At 45.1% G+C, this 21,228-nt stretch overlaps 2 protein-coding genes across 8 annotated transcripts in view; one reads left to right on the top strand and one right to left on the bottom strand.

Moving 5' to 3' along the window:
• The window catches only part of LOC132571063 (zinc finger protein 883-like), a 661,721-nt gene that overhangs the window by 248,738 nt on the left and 391,755 nt on the right, over positions 1–21,228 (bottom strand). The window lies entirely within an intron of this gene.
• Positions 3,743–20,683, top strand: LOC132571413 (zinc finger protein 260-like). Its single transcript, XM_060238206.1, has 5 exons — positions 3,743–3,814; positions 10,594–10,676; positions 12,247–12,376; positions 17,197–17,289; positions 17,651–20,683. The coding sequence occupies exons 2-5, from the start codon at positions 10,617–10,619 to the stop codon at positions 19,384–19,386; spliced, it is 2,019 nt and encodes a 672-aa protein (XP_060094189.1). The 5' UTR covers positions 3,743–3,814; positions 10,594–10,616; the 3' UTR covers positions 19,387–20,683.

A 21,228-nucleotide genomic window follows, 5' to 3' on the forward strand; every position in this document is an offset into this window, starting at 1 on the left:
ATTGGTCTTGTCAGCCACCAGCGAGCCTGCAGCAGACGTGGACTACTGCACCCTTCTTAAATCTTCGTTCGCGAAGTCAAGCCGAGAGAGAGAGAGAGAGAGAAAGGGACTTGCCACTTCTTTCTGGCTTACACCATTTTTCTTTCACGGTTAACTTCATTTTGCACAAATTTGATTGGTCCAGTAAAAGGCCTTGCATTGATTTTATCCTTGTTTCTGTAATATTATTTTTCCAGTAACAAGGCTGGGCTTTTTTTGTCTGCCTTTTTCTCATACTGATCGTCGCAGTGTTTCCCCCCCCCCCCTCCTTTCATTGTTCCCGCTTTACCTTTTCACGTGGCTTCAACAGCTGTCTTGTATGCTGAAGGGCAAGATTTGCCTTTCCCATCCTATCTCTTGGAGAGCCAGGGCAGCCCACTTCCTTATATGTCCAGGAGGTCCTTACATTCAGCCTCCCAACATCTGTGGCCATCCCCGGCCCAAGAGATGCCCATCTTGCCTCAACTTGGGCTAGGGCTTTTTCAGTTCTGGCCCCGACCTGGTGGAATCAGCTCCCTATTGAGATCCAGGCCCTACCTGGTTTATTAGCCTTCTGTAGGTTGACTCAGCCTTCCATCCTTCCGAGGTCGGTCAAAAAAGTCCCCAGCTTGCTGGGGGGGGGGGGGGAAGTGTAGATGATTGGGGAAGGCAATGGCAAACCACCCCATAAAAAGTCTGCCATGAAAATGTTGTGAAAGCAACTTCACCCCAGAGTCGGAAACAACTGGTGCTTGCACAGGGGACCTTTCCTTTCCTGCCCTTCCCCCATTAGGGAAGGAATGCTAATTCTCTTCTCTTCACTCAATCTGAAATCTTTAACGGAACCAGAAAAGGGCAAAAGGAATAATAATATTTAGAATGCGGTGCCCTGAGACATTAAGAAGGAAAGAAAAGTTTCACCTCAAGTCTCTCCTCTTGAAGCACTACCTTTTTACAGCTCCGTGAAACAGAGTTAAAGATGCAGTACTGCAGTCTGAACTTTCTGCTCACGACCTGAGTTTGATACCAGCGGAAGCTAGTTCAGGTAGCCAGCTCAGGTTGACTCAGCTTTCCATCCTTCCGAGGTCGGTAAAATGAGTACCCAGCTTGCTGGGGGGAAAGCGTAGACGACGGGGGGAAAGGCAATGGCAAACCACCCCGTAAAAAGTCTGCCGTGAAAACGTAGTGAAAGCAACGGCAGCTCAGTCGGAAACGACTGGTGCTTGCACAGGGGACTACCTTTACCTTTACTTTTGGGGCCTGTAAAATGGAGCTGTTCCGCCAGACTTTTAGCTGAGGCTGCGGGCGTGTCTTCTTGATCTGGTCATCTGTGCTAGGAAATGGAATAAAGACTGCCATGGTGTGAGATGGCTAGTCTGGGCAATATGTGATGACATGGTCATCTGAATGCTGTTGAGTTGTCTGTTTATAGAATGTTTCAATTGTATTTTATTGTTTTATCATATGTCGTACTCCGCCCTGCGCCCTATGGGGAATGGGTGGAATAGGAATATACTAAAATAAATATATTAATAATAATAAAGGTGGGAAAGGCCTCCCATCCTCTCTCCAGGGGAACTGAACCTGATTTGTGAGGAAATCTCCAGGAAAGTCGTGGACTACCTCCTAGGGTGCAGGGGGAAAAGACCTATCTCTTGGAGAGAAAGGGCAGCCCACTTCCTCCAAAAAGTGTGTGAGAGGAAAGCCCTCAGTCCTCTCCCCTGGGGAACTGACCTCATTTGTGGGGAAATCTGTAGGAAAGACCCGGAGGCTGGCTCCTTTGCTGAGAGGGAAAGAGGGGTGGGAAAAGAAGATAGAGAATCCCCCCCCCATCTGACAGGGGAAAGACCCCCCCTGAGGAGACGTACTAAAACTCGGAACAGCGCCTGCCCTATACATGCCAGCCCATAGAGAAAGCACTCCTGCCCATAAGATATAATGGAGACCACATTTGCCCATCGGAGACAATCTCCTACAGGGGTGGGGGAGGGAAATGTCTGCTGGGCACTCCATTAGTCCACATGGAGATCAATTCCCATAGGGTATCATGGAGAATTGATCCGTGGGTCTCTGTGGTTCGGGGGAGGGGGGCTGTTGTTTCAGAGAGAGGTACCAAATTTTCAGCATAGCATCCAGTGCCTCTCCCCAAAATACCTTCCAAGTTTCAAAAGGATTGGACCAGGGGGGTCCAATTCTATGAGCCCCCAAAGAAGGTGCCCCTATCCTTCATTATTTCCAAAGGAGGGGAGGCATTTAACAGGAGATGGTCCTTTTAAATGTGATGGCCAGAACTCCTTTTGGAGTGCAGTTATACTTGTCACAACTTTGCTCTTGGCTCCACCCCTAAAGTCTCCTGGCTCCACTCCCAAAGTCCCTGGATATTTCTTGATTTGGACTTAGGGTTGCCAATCCCCAGGTGGGGGTAGGGGATCCCTCGGTTTGGAGGCCCTCCCCCCACTTCAGGGTCGTCAGAAAGCGGGAGGAGGGGAGGGAAATGTCTGCTGGGAACTGTTATTCCCTATGGAGATTTATTCCCATAGAAAATAATGGTGGATTGATCCACGGGTATCTGGGGCTCTGGGGGAGCTGTTTTTTGAGGTAGAGGCACCACATTTTCAGTACAGCATCTAGTGCCTCTCCCCAAAATATCCCCCAAGTTTCAAAACGATTGGACCAGGGGGTCCAATTCTATGAGCCCCAAAAGAAGGTGCCCCTATCCTTCATTATTTCCTATGGAAGGAAGGCATTGAAAAGGTGTGACATCCCTTTAAATGTGATGGCCAGAACTCCCTTTGGAGTTCAATTATGCTTGCCACAGCCTTGATCTTGGCTCCACCCCCAAAGTCTCCTGGCTCCACCTCAAAGTCCCCATATATTTCTTAAATTGGACTTGGCAAAACTATGTAGGAACACAAGAGAAGCCATGTTGGATCAGGCCAATGGCCCCTCCAGTCCAACACTCTGTGTCACACAGGGGCCAAAAAACCCAGGTGCCATCAGGAGTTCCATCAGTGGGGCCAGGACACTAGAAGCCCTCACACTGTTGCCCTTCCAAGCACCAAGAATACAGAGCATCACTGCCCCAGAAATAAGAACATAAGAGAAGCCATGTTGGATCATGCCAATGGCCCCTCCAGTTCAACACTCTGTGTAACACAGTGTCCAAAGAACCCAGGTGCCATCAGGAGGTCCATCAGTGGGGCCAGGACACTAGAAGCCCTCACACTGTTGCCCTTCCAAGCACCAAGAATACAGAGCATCACTGCCCCAGAAATAAGAACATAAGAGAAGCCATGTTGGATCAGGCCAATGGCCCCTCCAGTTCAACACTCTGTGTCACACAGTGGCCAAAGAACCCAGGTGCCATCAGGAGGTCCATCAGTGGGGTCAGGACACTAGAAGTCCTCACACTGTTGCCCTTCCAAGCACCAAGAATACAGAGCATCACTGCCCAGAGAGTTCCATCTACACCCTGCAACTCATAGCCACTGATGGACCTCTGCTCCAGATGTTGATCCAACCCCCTTTTGAAGCTGGCTATGCTTGCAGCCGCCACCACCTCCTGTGGCAGTGAATTCCATGGGTTAATCACCCTTTGGGCGAAGAAGCCTTTCCTTTCTCTCTCCCGGGTCCCTTTTTAACCCGTGATATCCTCTCCAAGGGTTAAAGCAAGAGAGTCCTCAATCCTAGAGAGGCACGTTGGCGGGGGGGGGGAGGAGGCATTTCCAGCTTCCGCCCTTGCAAAAGCCACCTTTGAATTTCCCGGGCTGCTACTTGAATGCCTGGGAAGGAGTGGGTGAGTTCGAAGGGGCTTTTGTTTTTTGGGGGGAGAGGAATGGGTGCGGGGTGTGTGGAATGCAAGACCCCAAGTGGAGGGAAGGAGAAGGGGAAGCACTTAATGGGGGGGGACCCCTCTGCCCTCCCCCAATTCACCTCCCTTCCTTGCATAGGGTTGCCAATCCCCAGGTGGGGGCAGGGGATCCCCCCATTTGGAGGCCCTCGCCCCGCTTCAGGGTCATCGGAAAGTCTGCTGGGCATTCCAGTATTCCCAATGGCAGGGGTGGCCAACGGTAGCTCTCCAGATTTTTTTTGCTTACAACTCCCATTGGCCGTGCTGGCTGGGGCTGATGGGAGTTGTAAGCAAAAAACATCTGGAGAGCTACCGTTGGCCACCCCTACCCTATGGAGACCGATTCCTATAGGGTATAATGGAGAATTGATTGCGAGTACCTGGGGCTCTGCGGGGCGGGGGGCACCGAATTTTCAGCATAGCATCCTATGCTTCTTCTCGAATTACCCTCCAAGTTTCAAAAGGATTGGGCCGGGGGGTCCAATTCTGTGAGCCCCCAAAGGAGATGCCCCTATCCTTCGTTATTGTCCAATGCAAGGATGGCATTTAAGAAGGTGTGCGGTGGTCCCTTTCGGTGTGGCGGCCCGAACTCTCTTTTGGACTTCGATGATGCTTGTCACAACCTTGCTCTTGGCTCCACCCCCAAAGTCTCCTGGCTCCATCCCCAGAGTCCCCAGATATTTCTGGAACTGGATTTGGCATCAGAAAATAAATCGCTTTGAGCAAAGGCAAAAGGAAACACACACACACACACACACCCACACACACACACACCCGTGAGATCAGGGGGAAAGCAGGAGGTGCACAAAGGAAGGGGATATTCTTGCCCTTTTGGCCGGGATGCGAGGGGGTGGGGGAGATGGGGAAGAGCAGGAGGTTTGAGGAGGGGGAGGAAGGAGAGACCCCCTCCCCCCACATTCCTTCTGCCCCCCCCCCCCCCAGCTTCTTCCCTACAAGGGCCCATCGGGTTCCCCAATAATGTAGCTGTGTCCTTGGCTTTTTGGGACGCTGGGGGCGGGGTGGTGGTGTTGGTAGGGTTGCCATCTATGTTCCCTTTAAGCTGCAGAGTCTTGTGAGCAAAAATTCTACTTTGTGAGCTACTGGCAGGCCTCAGATTCAGCAGGAGCTCACAGGAGCGCAGATCCTGAACTTTTCTGAGGGTCCCCCCTCCTCCTCCTCCTCACTATCTTGTCCATTGAATAGCAGGAGCAGCTGCATGACAATCCCTGGATGAGCTCCACCGCTTATTTTTCTACAAAACGACCCCCGGCTGCTGGTATTAAAAGTCGTGAGCGACTGGCATTAAAGTTGTGAGCTACTGCATAAATTATTGTGCTCTGGGGGGGGGGGGGTCATCCTTCCTGAGCTAAGACAAAAACGTGTGAGCTGGAGGCTAAAAATCTGTGAGCTAGCTTATGCTCACACAGTTTAGAGGGAACACTGGTTGCCATGTCTGGATCAAGATGTTCCTGGAGATTTGGGTGGGGTGCCTGCGGAGGAGAGAGTGGGTGCAGGAGAGGAAGCTCAGAGAAGTTCCACCTTTGTAAGTGTAAGGTGATGCATATTGGGCCAAAAAAAAAAGATCCAACTTCAGCTCTGAACTAATGGGGATGTGCAGTTGTGGAGAGGGAAGAAGATCTTTGGATCCTAGTGAAGAGTTTGAGGAAAGTCACCCCCGGTGGGCTGCAGTGGTGAAAAAGGCAAACTCATTCTTTGTATAGATTGGAGGGGGGGGGGCAAACTTGCTTAATGTAAGAGCCACATAGAATAAACATCAGATGTTTGAGAGCCACAAGACAGGAAGGAAGGAAGGTGTGGAAAGGAAGGTGGGGAAAAGCAAATAGATGGGAGAGAGGCTGAAAGAAAGCAACTTTTAACTTTAAATGCATTCACCAAGACACTGGCTGGCTTGGCTTAGAGAATACACACATATATTGGCCACTATGTGATACAGAGTGTTGGACTGGATGGGCCATCAGCCTAATCCAACAGGGCTTCTCTTATGTGACAGTGTGTTGGACTGGATGGGAAATTGGCCTGATCCAACAGGGCTTCTCTTATGTTCTTATGTGTCGCAGAGTGTTGGACTGGATGGGCCATTGGCCTGATCCAACAGGGCTTCTCTTATGTTCTTATGTGACACAGTGTGTTGGACTGGATGGGCTATTGGCCTGATCCAACATGGCTTCTCTTATGTTCTTATATGACGCAGAGTGTTGGACTGGATGGGCCACTGGCCTGATCCAACAGGGCTTCTCTTATGTTCTTATGTGACACAGTGGGTTGGACTGGATGGGCCATTGGCCTGATCCAACAGGGCTTCTCTTATGTTCATATGTGACACAGTGTGTTGGACTGGATGGGCCATTGGCTTGATCCAACATGGCTTCTCTTATGTTCTTATACGACACAGAGTGTTGGGCTGGATGGGCCATTGGCCTGATCCAACATGGCTTCTCTTATGTTCTTATGTGACACAGAGTGTTGGACTGGATGGGCCACTGACTTGATCCAACATGGCTTCTCTTATGTTCTTATGTGACACAGAGTGTTGGACTGGATGGGCCATTGGCCTGATCCAACATGGTTTCTCTTATGTTCTAAAGAGACAAATGCCTTCTACAAGCTGGTTGATGGGCTGGGGGCTTTGAGAGCCACACAATATGTGTGAAGGAGCCATTAGTCTGTTGATAAAGGCAACTAAACCGGTTACGCCAGTCAAAGTGGACCGGTTTGTGTGTAGGCTCTTTCATTTCTTTTCTTTTCTTTACAAATTATCAGGCCTCACCTTGGGCAGGATCTCACAGGAGTGGAGCTCCAGATCCTCTAATTTTTTTTGTTGTGCTCTTTCTTTCTTACACCCCCCCCCCAAAAAAAAATTGATTCTGGGCTCCCTGTGAGAATTTTGCTGAACTCTTAAGATTTCACAAAAGAGCCCCCTGGCGCAGAGCAGTAAAGCTGCAGTACTGCAGTCAGAGCCTTCTGCTCACGACCTGAGTTCGATCCCAGTGGAAGCTGGTTCAGGTAGCCGGCTCCAGGCTGACTCAGCCTTCCATCCTTCCGAGGTCGGTAGAATGAGGACCCAGCTTGCTGGGGGAAAGTGTAGAGGACTGGGGAAGGCAATGGCAAACCATCCCGTAAAAAAAAAGTCTGCCGTGAAAACGTTGTGAAAGCAACATCACCCCAGAGTCAAAATTGACTGGTGCTTGCACAGGGGATTACCTTTACTTTTTAAAGATTTGACATACTTTCTAATATTTCCCCCCACACACACAAAAAAAAAGGGGTAGAGAGGGGTAGGGGAAATAGGAAAAGGAAAGGTCCCCCATGGAAGCACCAGTTGTTTCTGACTCGGGGCTGACATTGCTTTTACGTTTTCACAGCAGACTTTTTATGGGGTGGTTTGCCATTCCTTATCTACACTTTCCCCCCAGCAAGCTGGGTACTCATTTGACCGACCTCAGAAGGATGGAAGGCTGAATCAACCTCGAGCCGGCCACCTGAAAACCCAGCTTCCACCAGGGATCGAACTCAGGTGGTGAGCAGAGCTTAGGACTGCAGTACTGCTGCTTTAATACTGCGCCATGGGGCTCTTCCGTGGGGGGTGGGGGTGGGTGGGTGGGGGGAATAACCAAAGCATATAAAGCAGATAGATGGAAATCTTCCTCCTGCCACTGTGGCCACATAGGAGAAAGTAATTTTAAAAGGATTATGGGCATAAGGTTTCATTATGGCAATTAAAATCCAAGAAGCGTTTTAAGGTAGATACTGAGCTGATGTAATTTAGTCCCCCTTCCTGTTGATGTAAGGGGCGTGTGGCATATGCAAATGAGTTGTGCTAATCAGCTCTGGCGCCTCTTTGTCTACAAAATGACCCCTGCAAACAATTGAGGGTCTGCATAGGAATTTGTTTGGAGACATTTATTTGGCTGTGAGGAACTTGAGTGTATTTTCTTGTGGACCTTTAGGAAGGGCCTGCTTGAACATTTCATGAATGAGTCCTTAGTGGGCTCTTTTGAATGGTAATTGTGTCTCTGGGAGTCCTTTGTTGGGCTCTTTTCTGTAGGAAACCCCTGGGGAATGGCACCCTAGTAGAGGAGCCCTCTGCCTTTATTTTTCTCCTCCTCCATTCAAAAATTCTATTCCCTTGAGTAGGCTGTGCCCCCCCCACAAAGTCTACCAAAGATTATGCACGAAAGTAGCAGAATCTTGCTGGATGGAAGAAAAGAGACAAGGCCCCTATTCAACGTGCCTTGAAGTTCTGTGCCTCAGCTCTGACCTGATTCACACAAGCAGAGACAGTGGGAAGAAACTTTGTCCTTGAAATGCTAGTTTTCTATACTCCTGGAGTTCTTCATTGTAGATAGATCCAGGTGGGCAACCGTGTTGGTCTGAAGCAGTAGAACAAAGCAGGAGTCAAGGAGCAGCTTTGAGACCAACCACGTTTTATTCATAATGTTAAGTTTTCGTGTGCTAGAAGCACACTTCATCAGACACTAGGATGGTAAGTAGTCCTGAATATAGAGGAAGTGGGCAGTGAATTAGTTTGCAAAATCATGGAAATATTTTTTTTAGCAGATTAAAAGAATCAAAAGTTAGAGTCTGTCAATTGCTCCTTTGGGTTGACTGGGCTAAAGCAACAAAAACAAGGCAATATATGTCAGAATAGCAGATTGATGTCTATGTCATTAGTTATTCTGTGACCTGCAATAAATAAGAGTCCGTTGTGATGTTAGCTCTGGGTTAAAAAGAGGGCATGAGTTCATTCTAGTTTGCCATTAGAAAAATAGAATACATTAAAATATAGTGGGAGATGGGTTAATGAGATAAACAGCCAATATCCCTTATTTGAATATGTCAAGGAACATTCCTAGTTTCCCAGATCATTTGGCTGGATTCTCCCACCTCCTGGTATCTCATCAAAATGTCGAAGAGCTGAGGTGGCCACCCACAGTGTCAGGTACTCAACGCCCAGGGATGGTCTTAGTGAGGCTGGGAGGGGGATGGATGGGTAAGGAAGGAGGGAATGTGCCCCCATAAAGAATGGCTGGGAGTGGGAAAGATTGGACCAAAAAGCTGGCTAGGATGAGTAAGAAAATGTCGGATAGATGTTGGAAATGTAGAAAACACGAAAGTTCTTTCTTTCACATGTGGTGGACTTGTGAAAAAGCGAAAGAATTTTGGAAGATGATACAACAAGAAATCTCCAAAATTTTGTGTTATGACTTTAAGAAAACTGCAGAGACTTTTTTGCTTGGATTACATTTAGAAAAATTTCCAAAGGAAGACAGGACTTTAATTTGGTACTTGCTCTCAGCTGCTAGGACATTGTATGCGCAGCTGTGGAAACAGGGAAAATACCAGAGAAATGGGACTGGATTGTGAAAGTTTTATCGTGGAGTGAGATGGACAAATTAACTAAAACTTTAAGAGACTATGATTTAGATATATTCAAAAAGGAGTGGAAGAAATGTAAAGGACATGTGGAGAAAGAATGGAATATAAAAAGTCATTGGACAATTTTTTAGTATTAATGAGAAGAAAAATATTGAACTTTGATTGGTTAGCAGTAACTTTATAATTGAATTTAAATTTATAACTTCGGGGAAGTCAAATATTGGAGGGAGGGGGGGTTGAAATATCATATGGGTTAGCATAGAAAAGAGACAATTAATTATTGTAACCATATGTTATTAACAAATTGTTAAAACACGAAGAATGGCTGGGAGTGGGAAAGATTGGACCAAAGATTCTGGAATCTTCCTTGACCACTGTATCTCAAAAAAGACATCGCAGAGCTGAAAAAAGTACAGAGGAAGGCGACCAAGATGGTCGGGGGCTGGAACCCCTTCCCTAGGAGGAAAAGCTGAAGAGTCTGAGACTTTTCAGTTTAGAGCTAGTTTGGTGCAGTGATTACGAGTGGTGGACTCTAATCTGGAGAACCGGGTTTGATCCCCCACTCCTACACATGCAGCCATTTGGGTGACCTTGGGTGAGTCACAGGTCTCAGTGCTCTCTCAGTCCCATCCACCTCACAGAGAGAAAGGGAAGCAGGCTGTATGCCACTCTGAGTGAACAGCAAGGTCTAAAAATGGAATAAATCAATCATTTCTTCTTCTGAGGTGAACATCCACCTTCTGTGGCACTAAGCCTCTGAATCCCAAAGCCAGAAGGCAATATCTAAGGCCTCTTTGCCCTGTTGTTGGCCCTCCAGAGGAACTAGCCGGCCCCTGTGTGAGACAGTATGCTGGACTGATGGAGCACTGGTCTGACCCAACAGGGCTCTTCTTATGTTCTTATGAAGGCCTCGGCCTCTATGCCGTGTTGTTGGTCCTCCAGAGGAACTGGTTTGGCCCCTGTGTGAGACAGGATACCGGACTAGATGGACCGCTGGTCTGATCCAGCAAGGCTGTTATGTTCTTATGAAGGCCTTGACTTCTAAGCCCTATTGTTGGCTCTCCAGAGGAACTGGTTTGGCCCCTGTGTGAGACAGGATGTTGGACTAGGGCTCTGTTTATGTTCTTAGGTTTTGTCCCTTCAGAGGAACAGATTGGCTGCTGTGTGCTATGGGATGCTGGGTTGAATGGACCACTGGTCTGATCCAGCATCGTTCTTCTTATCCCCAAAAACTTGTGTTGCGCTCTGAAGCAAACCTAAAGACGTAGTCACTTTGGTGACTGGGGCAAAAAAGGGCTTCTCACCATTTGTCTTTTTCATCCTCACAGGCAGCAATGGAAAGAAACTCTTGATGCTTTCTTCACTATCACCGTGTGGTGGAGGGAAAAGATCCATCATGAGGCCTGTTCAGGTAAGGAGTGGGGGCGATCACTGGGGAAATGGGAACAATTTCTGCTCTGTTACAGGGCTCACTGAATCAGTCTCTTTGCCCTCCATTTTGCTCAAAGCTGATCTAGGATTATGTGTGCAGAGAGGCCCCAACAGGGACAATAAAACAACGCTGGTTACCAACCTCTCCAGGCGAGGCCTAGAGTTCTCCTGGAAATCATCACTGATCTCCAGAATAGAAGATATTGGAAGATAGTGGATTTATATCCCACCCCCCACTCCGAAGAGTCTCAGAGCGGCTCACAATCTCCTTTACCTTCCTCCCCCACAACAGACACCCTGTGAGGTGGGTGGGGCTGGAGAGGGCTCTCACAGTAGCTGCCCTTTCAAGGACAACCTCTGCCAGAGCTATGGCTGACCCAAGGCCATTCCAGCAGGTGCAGATGGAGGAGTGGGGAATCAAACCCGGTTCTCCCAGATAAGAGTCCGCACACTTAACCACTACACCAAACTGAGATGAGGGAAGGAATTTTGGCATCACAGCCCTGCTGAGCTTGGTCCCCAAATTCTGCCCTCTCCAAACACTTTAACAGTTTCAAAGCACTATCAGTCCTAGGACCTCCTCTCTCATCAACACAATCTTACTCCGGTCCTTCAACACCCTTGCAAAATTGGTGGTGCTGGAGTGGGCAAGCTCATTGTATTTTCCGCAGTGAAGACAGAGGCAAAAAATGCAATCAGCTTCTCAGTCATTGCCCTATTGTCCTTCAGCAATCCTTTTACCCCCTTGGTCATCCAAGAGCCCCACTGCCTCTTTAGCTGGTTTCTTGTTTCTAATGTACTTGAAGAAATTTGTTATTGTCGGTCTTAATTTTTGTTTGTTTGTTTGCAATACGCCCCTCATCGTGCCCTTTTTGCCTTGCCCACCCAGCTTGCCCTTCAAGCGAGAGAGAGTTAAAAGGGCTCTCCTCTCTGCCAAAAATCAGTGTGCGTTTGTATGCTCAAATCCTTCTCTGTTTGGAAGCTCCTTCCACCTAAAAGTTGAGCAGAGGGGTCAAAAGAGGAAGAAGCTGGAGTGGGCGTCTGGCTGGTAGCCTCCTCACAATACAAGAACTCATGGGCATTCAATGAAATTGCTGAGCAGTCAGGTTAAAACGGATAGAAGGAAGTACTTCTTCACCCAAGGAGTGATTAACATGTGGAATTCACTGCCATAGGAGGTGGTGGCAGCTACAAGCATAGCCAACTTTAAGAGGGGATTGGATAAAAATATGGAGAAGAGGTCCATCACTAGCTATTAGCCACAGTGTGTATGTGTGTATATATTTATTGGGCCACTGTGTGACACAGAGTGTTGGACTGGATGGGCCATTGGCCTGGTCCAACATGGTTTCTCTTATGTTCTCCTGTGAGTGCCAGCCACCCCTCTGACTTCACGCTGCCCCCAAGGGGAGCTGGGAAGGGGAAATCTCAGGGTCCTGATTTCCTTCTGGATGCTGCTGTTCAGGAATCGTTTGAATATCCATGTCTGAATTTATCTCATGAACCAATTTTCAATTGATGAAAGTAATTACTTTCTCCTCCTCCTCCAGGATCCCCCAGTGTCCTTCGAAGAGGTGGCTGTGCATTTCACCCTGGGTGAGTGGGCCCTGCTACGCCCAGCCCAGAGAGCTCTCTACAAGGAAGTCATGCTGGAGAATTATGGGAATGTGGCCTCTCTGGGTGAGGGTCTTTTTCTCCTTGAGTCTCTTGAGCGTGGCTAAAAGACTCTTCTTTGTTCATAGTTAGAAAGTGGCTTTTTATTTTTTTTAAGATTTAAATTTTATTTTAATAAAATAAATACAGTCTCCAAACACATTATGGGTAATGACAATATCAAATACGTAATTGTAAGATAAGTAACTAAGATAATAATCCGATTACAATTGCAGCACATCTATGGGATATACATGATTCGGAACTTTATCCATTAAAGCCATATAGTAATTTAACAAGGGTAACAAAATTGCTGGAAAATCTGAATTACGCTCAGCAATTCCTCTATATTAATTATAGTACAAGTTTTTTTTCCCACAACAAAAAAAAATCTCCAGATATTATCAAACCACAAAGAAATCGATAGTGGTGATTTACATTTCCACCTAGATGCTGTAGCAGCTTATACAGCTAGTAAAAATTCAATTAAAATGTTTGTAAGTTTAGGTACATTGACATCAATCCATCAAGAAAGTAAGGGTAATTCAGGCCATTAAGGTATTTGTTTCATAGTTATGAAAGAAATTTGTTCTGTAAAACCCCAAAAGTCACAATTCTATCACTAGCCCAGTTGAGGAAGGATGTGGCCAGGCCCTTTGGCTAAGTTATGCCATCCCGCCTGCCACGTCCAAATTACAATCCCTTTTCTTAAGCTATAACCTAAAAGATGTTTGGAGAGTACTGAATCCAGGTGTAAGGCAATACTCTTTTTTTCTCACCAGCACACAACATTTATTCTCGTATTGATTATATACTCATGTCTAATGACCTACTACAGCACACCACTGAGTCTGACATTGGTTCTCAATCACTGTCAGACCACTCCATCATATCAGCTACAGTTGATATACATAACACAGAGGACACTGGCCACTCATGGTCTTTAAATTCTTTATTACTGCAAGAACAAAGTTTTTGTGATGCAGCTATGAAGCAGATTGAGGAATATTTTCATTTTAATTCTTCATGTGGTGTAAAGCAAGAAGTTGTCTGGGATGCGTTCAAAGCGGTAATGAGAGGCAACCTCCTCTCTTTAACAACTCAATATAAAAAAGATAAACAAAAAACCACAAGTGATTTACAAAACAATATCAAAACACTAGAACTAAGACATATGAGATATGGAGGCAAAAGAACCTTTAAAAAACTAGAATTTGAACGCAAGAAACTAGAAGTACTTGAAACATCTCAAATCCAAAAACAACTAATGTATTTAAAACAGAGATATATTACTAAATCTCCTAAATATCTGAGATTATTGAAACATAGAATAGCCCAAAAGAAGACCTCTTCATTAATTTATGCTATAAGATCCCCACAAGGTGAACTGCACCTGAAAACAAAAGAAATCACAGCACAATTTTTAGATTACTATAGAAATTTATATAACTCTAATAATCCTCAGCAGAGTTCTATTGATGAATTCCTTAAAAAAATTAATTTTAAGACTAAAATATCAGAAGAACACCTCTCTTTCCTTGAAAAACCTATTGATAGTACTGAACTGCAAAAAATCATAAAAAATATGAAAAATAATAAAGCGCCAGGTAATGATGGTTTGACGTCTGAATTTTACAAAAAAAATTTCTACCTAATATACTGGATCCACTCCTGGAAACATGCAATTCGGTACTTTCAAAGGGCTCTATGCCTGATTCATGGAAAGAAGCGAAAGTAATAGTATTACCTAAACCAGACAAGGGTAAACTAAATGTAAGTTCCTATAGACCAATCTCTATCCTTAACCACGACTTCAAAATTTTTTCTTCTACCTTACCAGGTTAAATAAAATCATTTCTAATTACATTCATAAAGATCAAGCTGGTTTTATTCCGGAAAGATCTATAACTGATAACATAAGAAAGACTCTGAACATCATCAATTATTGTAAGAATACTAAATTAGAGGCAGTTATGCTGTCTCTTGACGCTGAAAAAGCCTTTGACAAGGTAGAAATTTTCTTTTTAAAAACAGTTCTTAGAAACATGGGATTTGGCCCTATTTTTTTACGTTCTATAGAAGCTATTTATGAAGAGCCCAAAGCATTCTTGTCCATTAACAACTACAATTCACAAAGATGGACTCTATCAAGAGGAACTAGACAGGGATGTCCCCTATCACCAGTTTTGTTTGCCTTGTCCTTAGAACCCCTAGCCCTAGCCGTAAGATCTGATCCTCAAATAAAGGGGGTGCCAATAGGCTCTCAAAATGCTTCCTATAAAGTAAGTCTATTTGCAGACGATGCAATCTTCTACTGTACAAACCCACTACCTTCCTTAACCAGATTTTTACTAGATATTTACTCTGTATATCATATACAAAACAGGATGGCTTGTGTTATAGATATTGTTATTGTTATAGTTGATGTTTATAGAATTGTGTTTTTATTAATTAATAAAAAATTTGAAACTTGAAAAAAAAAGTTATGCCATCCCATCTACACATCTGGCAAGAGTTCGGAGTTCTCCATGCACAGCCGTGAGGCTCTGTTTAGTAGTCCTTGGAGCACATGAGAGGCCTTCAGAAGGGTTGCCGAGAGATACTGGGTTGGAGAAAGTGGGCAGGTCCAAGAAGGGGCCTTATCTTACCTGTGCTGTGATGTGATTGGGGGAGACATGGCTGCCTTTTCTGCTGGTTTCATAAGTTCTCAGCTGTCAAGCATGCTACTAGGGACATCTAGACTGCTTGTTCTGAGAGACTTCCAACATCCACATTGAGGATTCTTTACCAGGGCTCACCCTGGTTTTTTCATTTCTTTGATTGCTGTGGGCCTTTCTTGAATTATTATGCACCCAACATCTGGAAATAGGGTTGCCAACTCCTCTTCATGCCCCAGTGGGGGACAGTCGTGTGCGTGCTGTGCGATGAAATAACGTCGCCAGGAAGTGACATCATCAAAATGGCAGCGCCCCATGTGAGGCTGCTCTAGCCATTGCCGGGAAAACTCTATGGTTTTCTCTGGACACTCTAGCCATTTAGGAGGTTAGATCGTCCGGGAAAACCATAGAGTTTTCCTGGAAACGCCTAGAGCGGCCCCGCACGGGCGTTGACATTTTGGTGATGTCACTTCCTGGTGACATCATCGTGCCAGCGATGCAGAGGGAAGTTCTCTTCACCGGCCCAATGTGGGCCAGCGGTTTGTGAACCTCCTGGGCGGGAAATTCCCCGCCTAGATCAAGGTGTTGGCAGCCCTATCTGGAAAAGGTTAGCCGTTGGATTTTATCTTCAGGGAAGATCAGGCTTCGAGGCTGGAGGTTCAGCCCACACCACGATCTGGCCACTGTCTACACAAGATGAGGCGATGCCACTCCATTGCTTACAAGGAAGGGGGTAACATGGTCTATCATGGAGACTCATGATTTTTACCGCATTCTCTGTTGCTCTGGAGTATTAGGTTTCTAAAAGGATGCTTTGGTGGGAGCTTGGAACATAAAACTCTTAGAAATTGTTGAAAAGTTTACTCTAAACAAACCTCTCCTATATGGAGGGCAGAACCTGGCCCGGTTGTTTTTCATGGAACAGGGAGACCTGAGAAGAGCTAACAGATGTGATCCAGGTGACGTTTATAGGGACAGCAGAGTGATTAACTCATAAAATTCACTGTGTCGTCAAGTGGTGGTAGGTAAAAGAGGAAACAGATTCAAGTGGGGATTGGATAAACCTGCGGGGGGGCAAGAGTCAGAGACCTTCTGGAGTTCCTGATGTCACCTGGCTTTTGTCCAATGGGTGTTAGTGAGTGCTGGACTAGATGGGCCATTGGCCTGCTCCAGCATGCCTTCTATTATGCTCTTAGCATCTGGGTGATTTGGAAAGGGCCAGAAGACTTGCAGCCCGGCTGCTTAAGATGTTTCCACATCCGCTGACTCCTAAATCTGACCCTCTCTTGTTCTCCAGAAGGATATCAGTTGTGATGATTTTGTTTTAAAAAATGTTGCTGATAGACTGACAGATTCTTTTTATCAAGAGCAGAAAGCTCAGTGGGTGATCATTTCCTCTACTTGTCCAATACTCCACCATGCGTATTCTCATTCGTTGACCCCTCTATAAGGAAGTTAGGGACAAGACAATTCTCCCTATTTTAGAACAGTCTAAGGTGCTAATGGATAAGATATCTCTGGGGAAATTGTTGATTGGTGACATACCGACAATCACCAGAGCGACAGCTAGGTTTTGTGCTCAAATTTTAAATAATAGGAGCTTTTTCTTTTTTTTTTTTGAGCCCGCCTCAGCAGCGAGGGCAGGATATAAATCAAGTTAAACATAAACATAAAACGTAGACTTTGTCTACAAATTACAAATTATTACAAATGACTACTGCTACATACTAAAATCTTATCCACATTTTAACGCTGCTGTAGTATATATAGACATGTGTTTTAGTAGTATACCTCTGATAGATTTGTATATTTTACTTTTAAAAAAATATCTGATAGAGTTGTGCTTTTTATCTGGTCTATGACTGTTATAATAAACCTCAGCCTCCAACCGTACTCCACCACACTCCTCTTACTTGTCTGTTGTGCCTATGGGAGTATAGTCAAGTTGGCTTGGAGGAGCCAAACTGATGCTCACAGACAGGAGTGGAATTTTAGCAGGAGCTGCATTCCCCTGACGTAGCCAATCCTCCAAGAGGTTACAGGGCTCTTAGTACAGGGCCTACTGTAAACTCCAGGAGGGTTGGCTACATCAGGGAGGTGTGGCCTAATATGCAAAGGAGCCCCTGGTAAAATTCGACCCCTGCTCACAGAGTAGAATTGTAATTTTCTGTTCTTTTTTATGATGAAAAGGACCAGTGATGACCAAACCTGACCTCATTTCCTGGCTGGAAGGTGAAGAAGAGCATTTCTTATCGTTCTCGGCTGAAGAGAAAGGATTGGCAGGTCAGTGGTGAGACAGCGCATTTCTTTTGCTTCTTTCCTAGGGGCTGGTGGGTTTCGATGACCTTCCTTATCCTAAGAAGCGGTTCACCTCCAAACAGCTGGGCTGAGTGCCAAAAAGATGCCTGTAGGGGTAGCCTGCATCGCTGCTTGAGGTGAAATTCAGCTTCTGGCTTCATTTTTGAGAAGCCTTTCTGAACTACTGATCCTTTAGTACAATATAAGAGGACCTTTGCTGGTCCTCTAACAAAGGCCTTTGAAATGTGTCTGGACACCAAGCTTTTGAATTTATATATTCTCTACCACAGTTAATGTAATTCATTCTCATTTTGCACCTTGTCCTGACAATTATCTCTTTTTTCAGCCAGAGATATGCAGAGAATTCAAGGAGAGGCAATTTTTTTTAAAAGCCTGGAGTGTGGGAGAAAGCTCAGTTGGAGTGATGTTACTTCTCATCAAAGAACTCATAGAGGGGAGAAAGCACATAACTGCCTGGATCACGACAGCAGCTTTCATCAGAGTGGACGGCCGACTTCACATCAAAGAAGCCACAAAGGGAAGAAACCATATAACTACCCCAAATGCGGGGAAAGCTTCAAACAAAATGGAAGCTTTATGTATTATAGGAGAATCCATACAGGACAGAAGCCAAATATATGCCTGGAGTCCTTTAGTAGCAAAGGAGGCCTTCCTTACCATGAAAGAATTCACATAGGGGAGAAGCCTTCTAAATGTCTAGAGTGTGGGAAAAGCTTTCTACGGAAGGGTACTTTAAATTTCCATCGAAGTATTCACACAGGAGAGAAACCATACAAATGCCTGGAGTGTGGGAAAAGCTTTCTATGGAAGAATTCTTTAATTTCCCACCAAAGAATTCACACGGGAGATAAGCCGTATAAATGCCTTGAGTGTGGGAAAACTTTTAGTCGTAAGTTAAGCCTCACTCACCATGACAGAATTCACAAAGGGGAGAAACCATATAAATGTCTGGAGTGTGGGAATAGCTTTGTAAGAAAAGATACACTAACTTCCCATCAAAGAATTCATACAGGGGAGAAACCATATAAATGCCTGGAGTGTGGGAAAAGCTTTCTACGGAAGAATGCTTTAATTTCCCACCAAAGAATTCACACGGGAGAAAAGCCGTATAAATGCCTTGAGTGTGGGAAAACTTTTAGTCGTAAGTTAAGCCTGACTTACCATGACAGAATTCACAAAGGAGAGAAACCATATAAATGTCTGGAGTGTGGGAAAGCCTTTTGTCGCAAGGTAAGTCTCACTTACCATGAAAGAAGTCATACTGGGGAGAAACCATATAATTGTTTGGAGTGTGGGAAAAGCTTTCCATGGAAGAAAATTTTAATTTCCCACCAAAGAATTCACAAGGGAGAAAAGCCATATCAATGCCTTGAGTGTGGGAGAGCTTTTAGTCGTAAGTTAAGCCTCACTTACCATGACAGAATTCACAAAGGGGAGAAACCATATAAATGTCTGGAGTGTGGGAAAAGCTTTCAGCAGAACGGTAAGTTAACTTCCCATCAAAGAATTCACACAGGAGAGAAGCCATATAAATGTTTGGAGTGTGAAAAGTGCTTTAGTAGCAAAGGAGGCCTTACTCGCCATGAGGGAATTCATACAGGAGAGAAACCATATAAATGTCTAGAGTGTGGGAAAAGCTTTCTACGGAAGGGTTCTTTAATTTTCCACCAAAGAAGTCACACAGGAGAGAAGCCATATAAATGCCTTAAGTGTGGGAAAGCTTTTAGTCGTAAAATAAGTCTCAATTACCATGACAGAATCCACACAAGGGAGAAACTATATAATTGTCTGGAGTGTGGGAAAAGCTTTCAACAGAACAGTACATTAACTTCCCATCAAAGAATTCACACAGGAGAGAAGCCATATAAATGTTTGGAGTGTGGATGGTGTTTCCGTTACAAAGGAAACCTTACTTGCCATGAGAGAATTCATACAGGGGAGAAACCATATAAATGTCTACAGTGTGAGGAAAGGTTTCTATGGCAAGGTACTTTAAATCGCCATAAAAAAATTCACACAGGAGAGAAGCCCCATAAATGCATGAGTGCGGGAACGCCTTAAGTAGCAAGATGAGCCACACATACCATGACAGATTTCACACAGGAAAAACCATATAAATGAGAGTGTAAAAGAAGCTTCCGACAGAACAGTGTTAACTTTCCATCAAAAAATTCACACTACAGGGAACCCATATAGATGCCTGCAATGTGGAAAGTGTTTTAGTAGCAACGGAGGCCTTACATACGGTGACAAAATTTATACAGTGGAGAAACCATATAAATGCTGCAGTGTGGGAAAAGCTTTCGAGAGAAGAATATGTTAACATTTCATCAAAGAATTCACAAGGGGAGAACCCGAATATATGCTTGGGGTGTTGAAAAGGCTTTAGGCATAAAAGAAGCCTTACCATAAGCAAATTCACACTGGGGAGAGACCATGTACATGCCAGGAATATGGGAAAAGTTTTACATCAAACAATTCACACTGGAGAAACCATATAGATGATGAGTGTGGACAAGGCTTTCAGGGGAGAATGCACAGAGCGTGGAAAATTCTTCAGTTCTAAGAGTAGACTTGGATGCCATGAAAGAATGCACATTGAGGAGAAAGTGGCATGTGGAAAGACATTCCATCAAAGAAAAGTAGACCGGGAAATTAGCCTGATTTCTGGCATTAGAGTGCTGTCTAAGACTATTCTGTTTCAATTGAAAAGAGAGAGGTTCCTATCTAGATAGCTGAAGAAGTGAGCTGTGACTCAGGAAAGCTCATACCTTGCCACAAATTTAGTCTTCCAGATGCTCCAGTTCTTTTTTAACTGATGTAGACAGACTTAACATGGCTACCCACTGCATCTGTCTCACACCTAAATCTAATAAAATAAAATATGTAAGAATTGTGAGGGTCATCTTCCTTTTGTTTTGTGGGACGTTCCCTCAGCTGGGAGCCACATGCATGAATCGTTCTCTGTGTGTTGCTCTCTCTCACCCATTATCTTTCCACAGATGAGCAAAGCAGTTGCAATAGATCATATTGAGAGAAGCAGTCCTGTAGCTCTGTAGACCTTAAGCCCTAAGACTTTGTCAGTAATAGTCAGCACCTTGACATAAACTGGAAAACGGAACAGTCGCCAATGGAGCAACTTAAGATACGTTTCGTTCTGTGCCTCACCCCAAATTCTAATCAAGCTGGAGATTCTGACTTCAAGGGTAGACCCATGTAGAATATATTACAGTAGACTGGATGCCTGGTTAACTGTGGCTTTGTATTGATTCTATCCTGAGCATCACTGCCTCTAAAATTCCCTGTATTCTGAGAATAATCAAGTATTATGCTTCAATAAACTATATACTTAGTTAAATCACTGAATCTGTTTCTTACTGCTTCAGCCCTCAGTCCTCTCCCCTGGGGAACTGATCTGATTTGCGGGGAAATCTCTAGGAAAGACCCGGAGGCTGGCTCCTTTGCTGAGAGAGAAAGAGGGGTGGGAAAAGAAGATAGAGAATCCCCCCACCCCCTCCAACAGAAGATTCCCACTCACCCAGTAGCCCAGGATGGCTGGGGAACTCTCCTGCGCCCGCCCCCTCATCTGACAGGTGAAAGACCCCCCCCTGAGGGGACGTACTAAAACTCGGAACAGCGCCTGCCCATAGACTATACATGCCAGCCCATAGAGAAAGCACACCTGCCCATAGGGAATAATGGAGACCACATTTGCTCATAGGAGACAATCTCCTATATCTTCTCCCTCCACAACAGACACCCTGTGAGGTGGGTGGGGCTGAGAGGGCTCTCACAGAAGCTGCCCTTTCAAGGACAACTCTCAAGTATAGTATAGTACTTTGTAGTATAGTAATTTACCAAAGTATATACTTTGGTAAATTACATTGCTTTGCTCTGCTTTGC

This window comes from Heteronotia binoei, chromosome 5 (genome assembly GCF_032191835.1).
Source record: "Heteronotia binoei isolate CCM8104 ecotype False Entrance Well chromosome 5, APGP_CSIRO_Hbin_v1, whole genome shotgun sequence".
Lineage (NCBI taxonomy): Eukaryota > Metazoa > Chordata > Lepidosauria > Squamata > Gekkonidae > Heteronotia > Heteronotia binoei.

Coding starts and splice junctions, on each gene's coding strand:
- LOC132571413 (XM_060238206.1), top strand. CDS start 10,617: ATGCTTTCTTCACTATCACCGTGTGGTGGAGGGAAAAGATCCATCATG. Junction 10,677..12,246: donor CCATCATGAGGCCTGTTCAG/GTAAGGAGTGGG, acceptor CTCCTCCTCCAG/GATCCCCCAGTGTCCTTCGA. Junction 12,377..17,196: donor TGGGAATGTGGCCTCTCTGG/GTGAGGGTCTTT, acceptor TATGATGAAAAG/GACCAGTGATGACCAAACCT.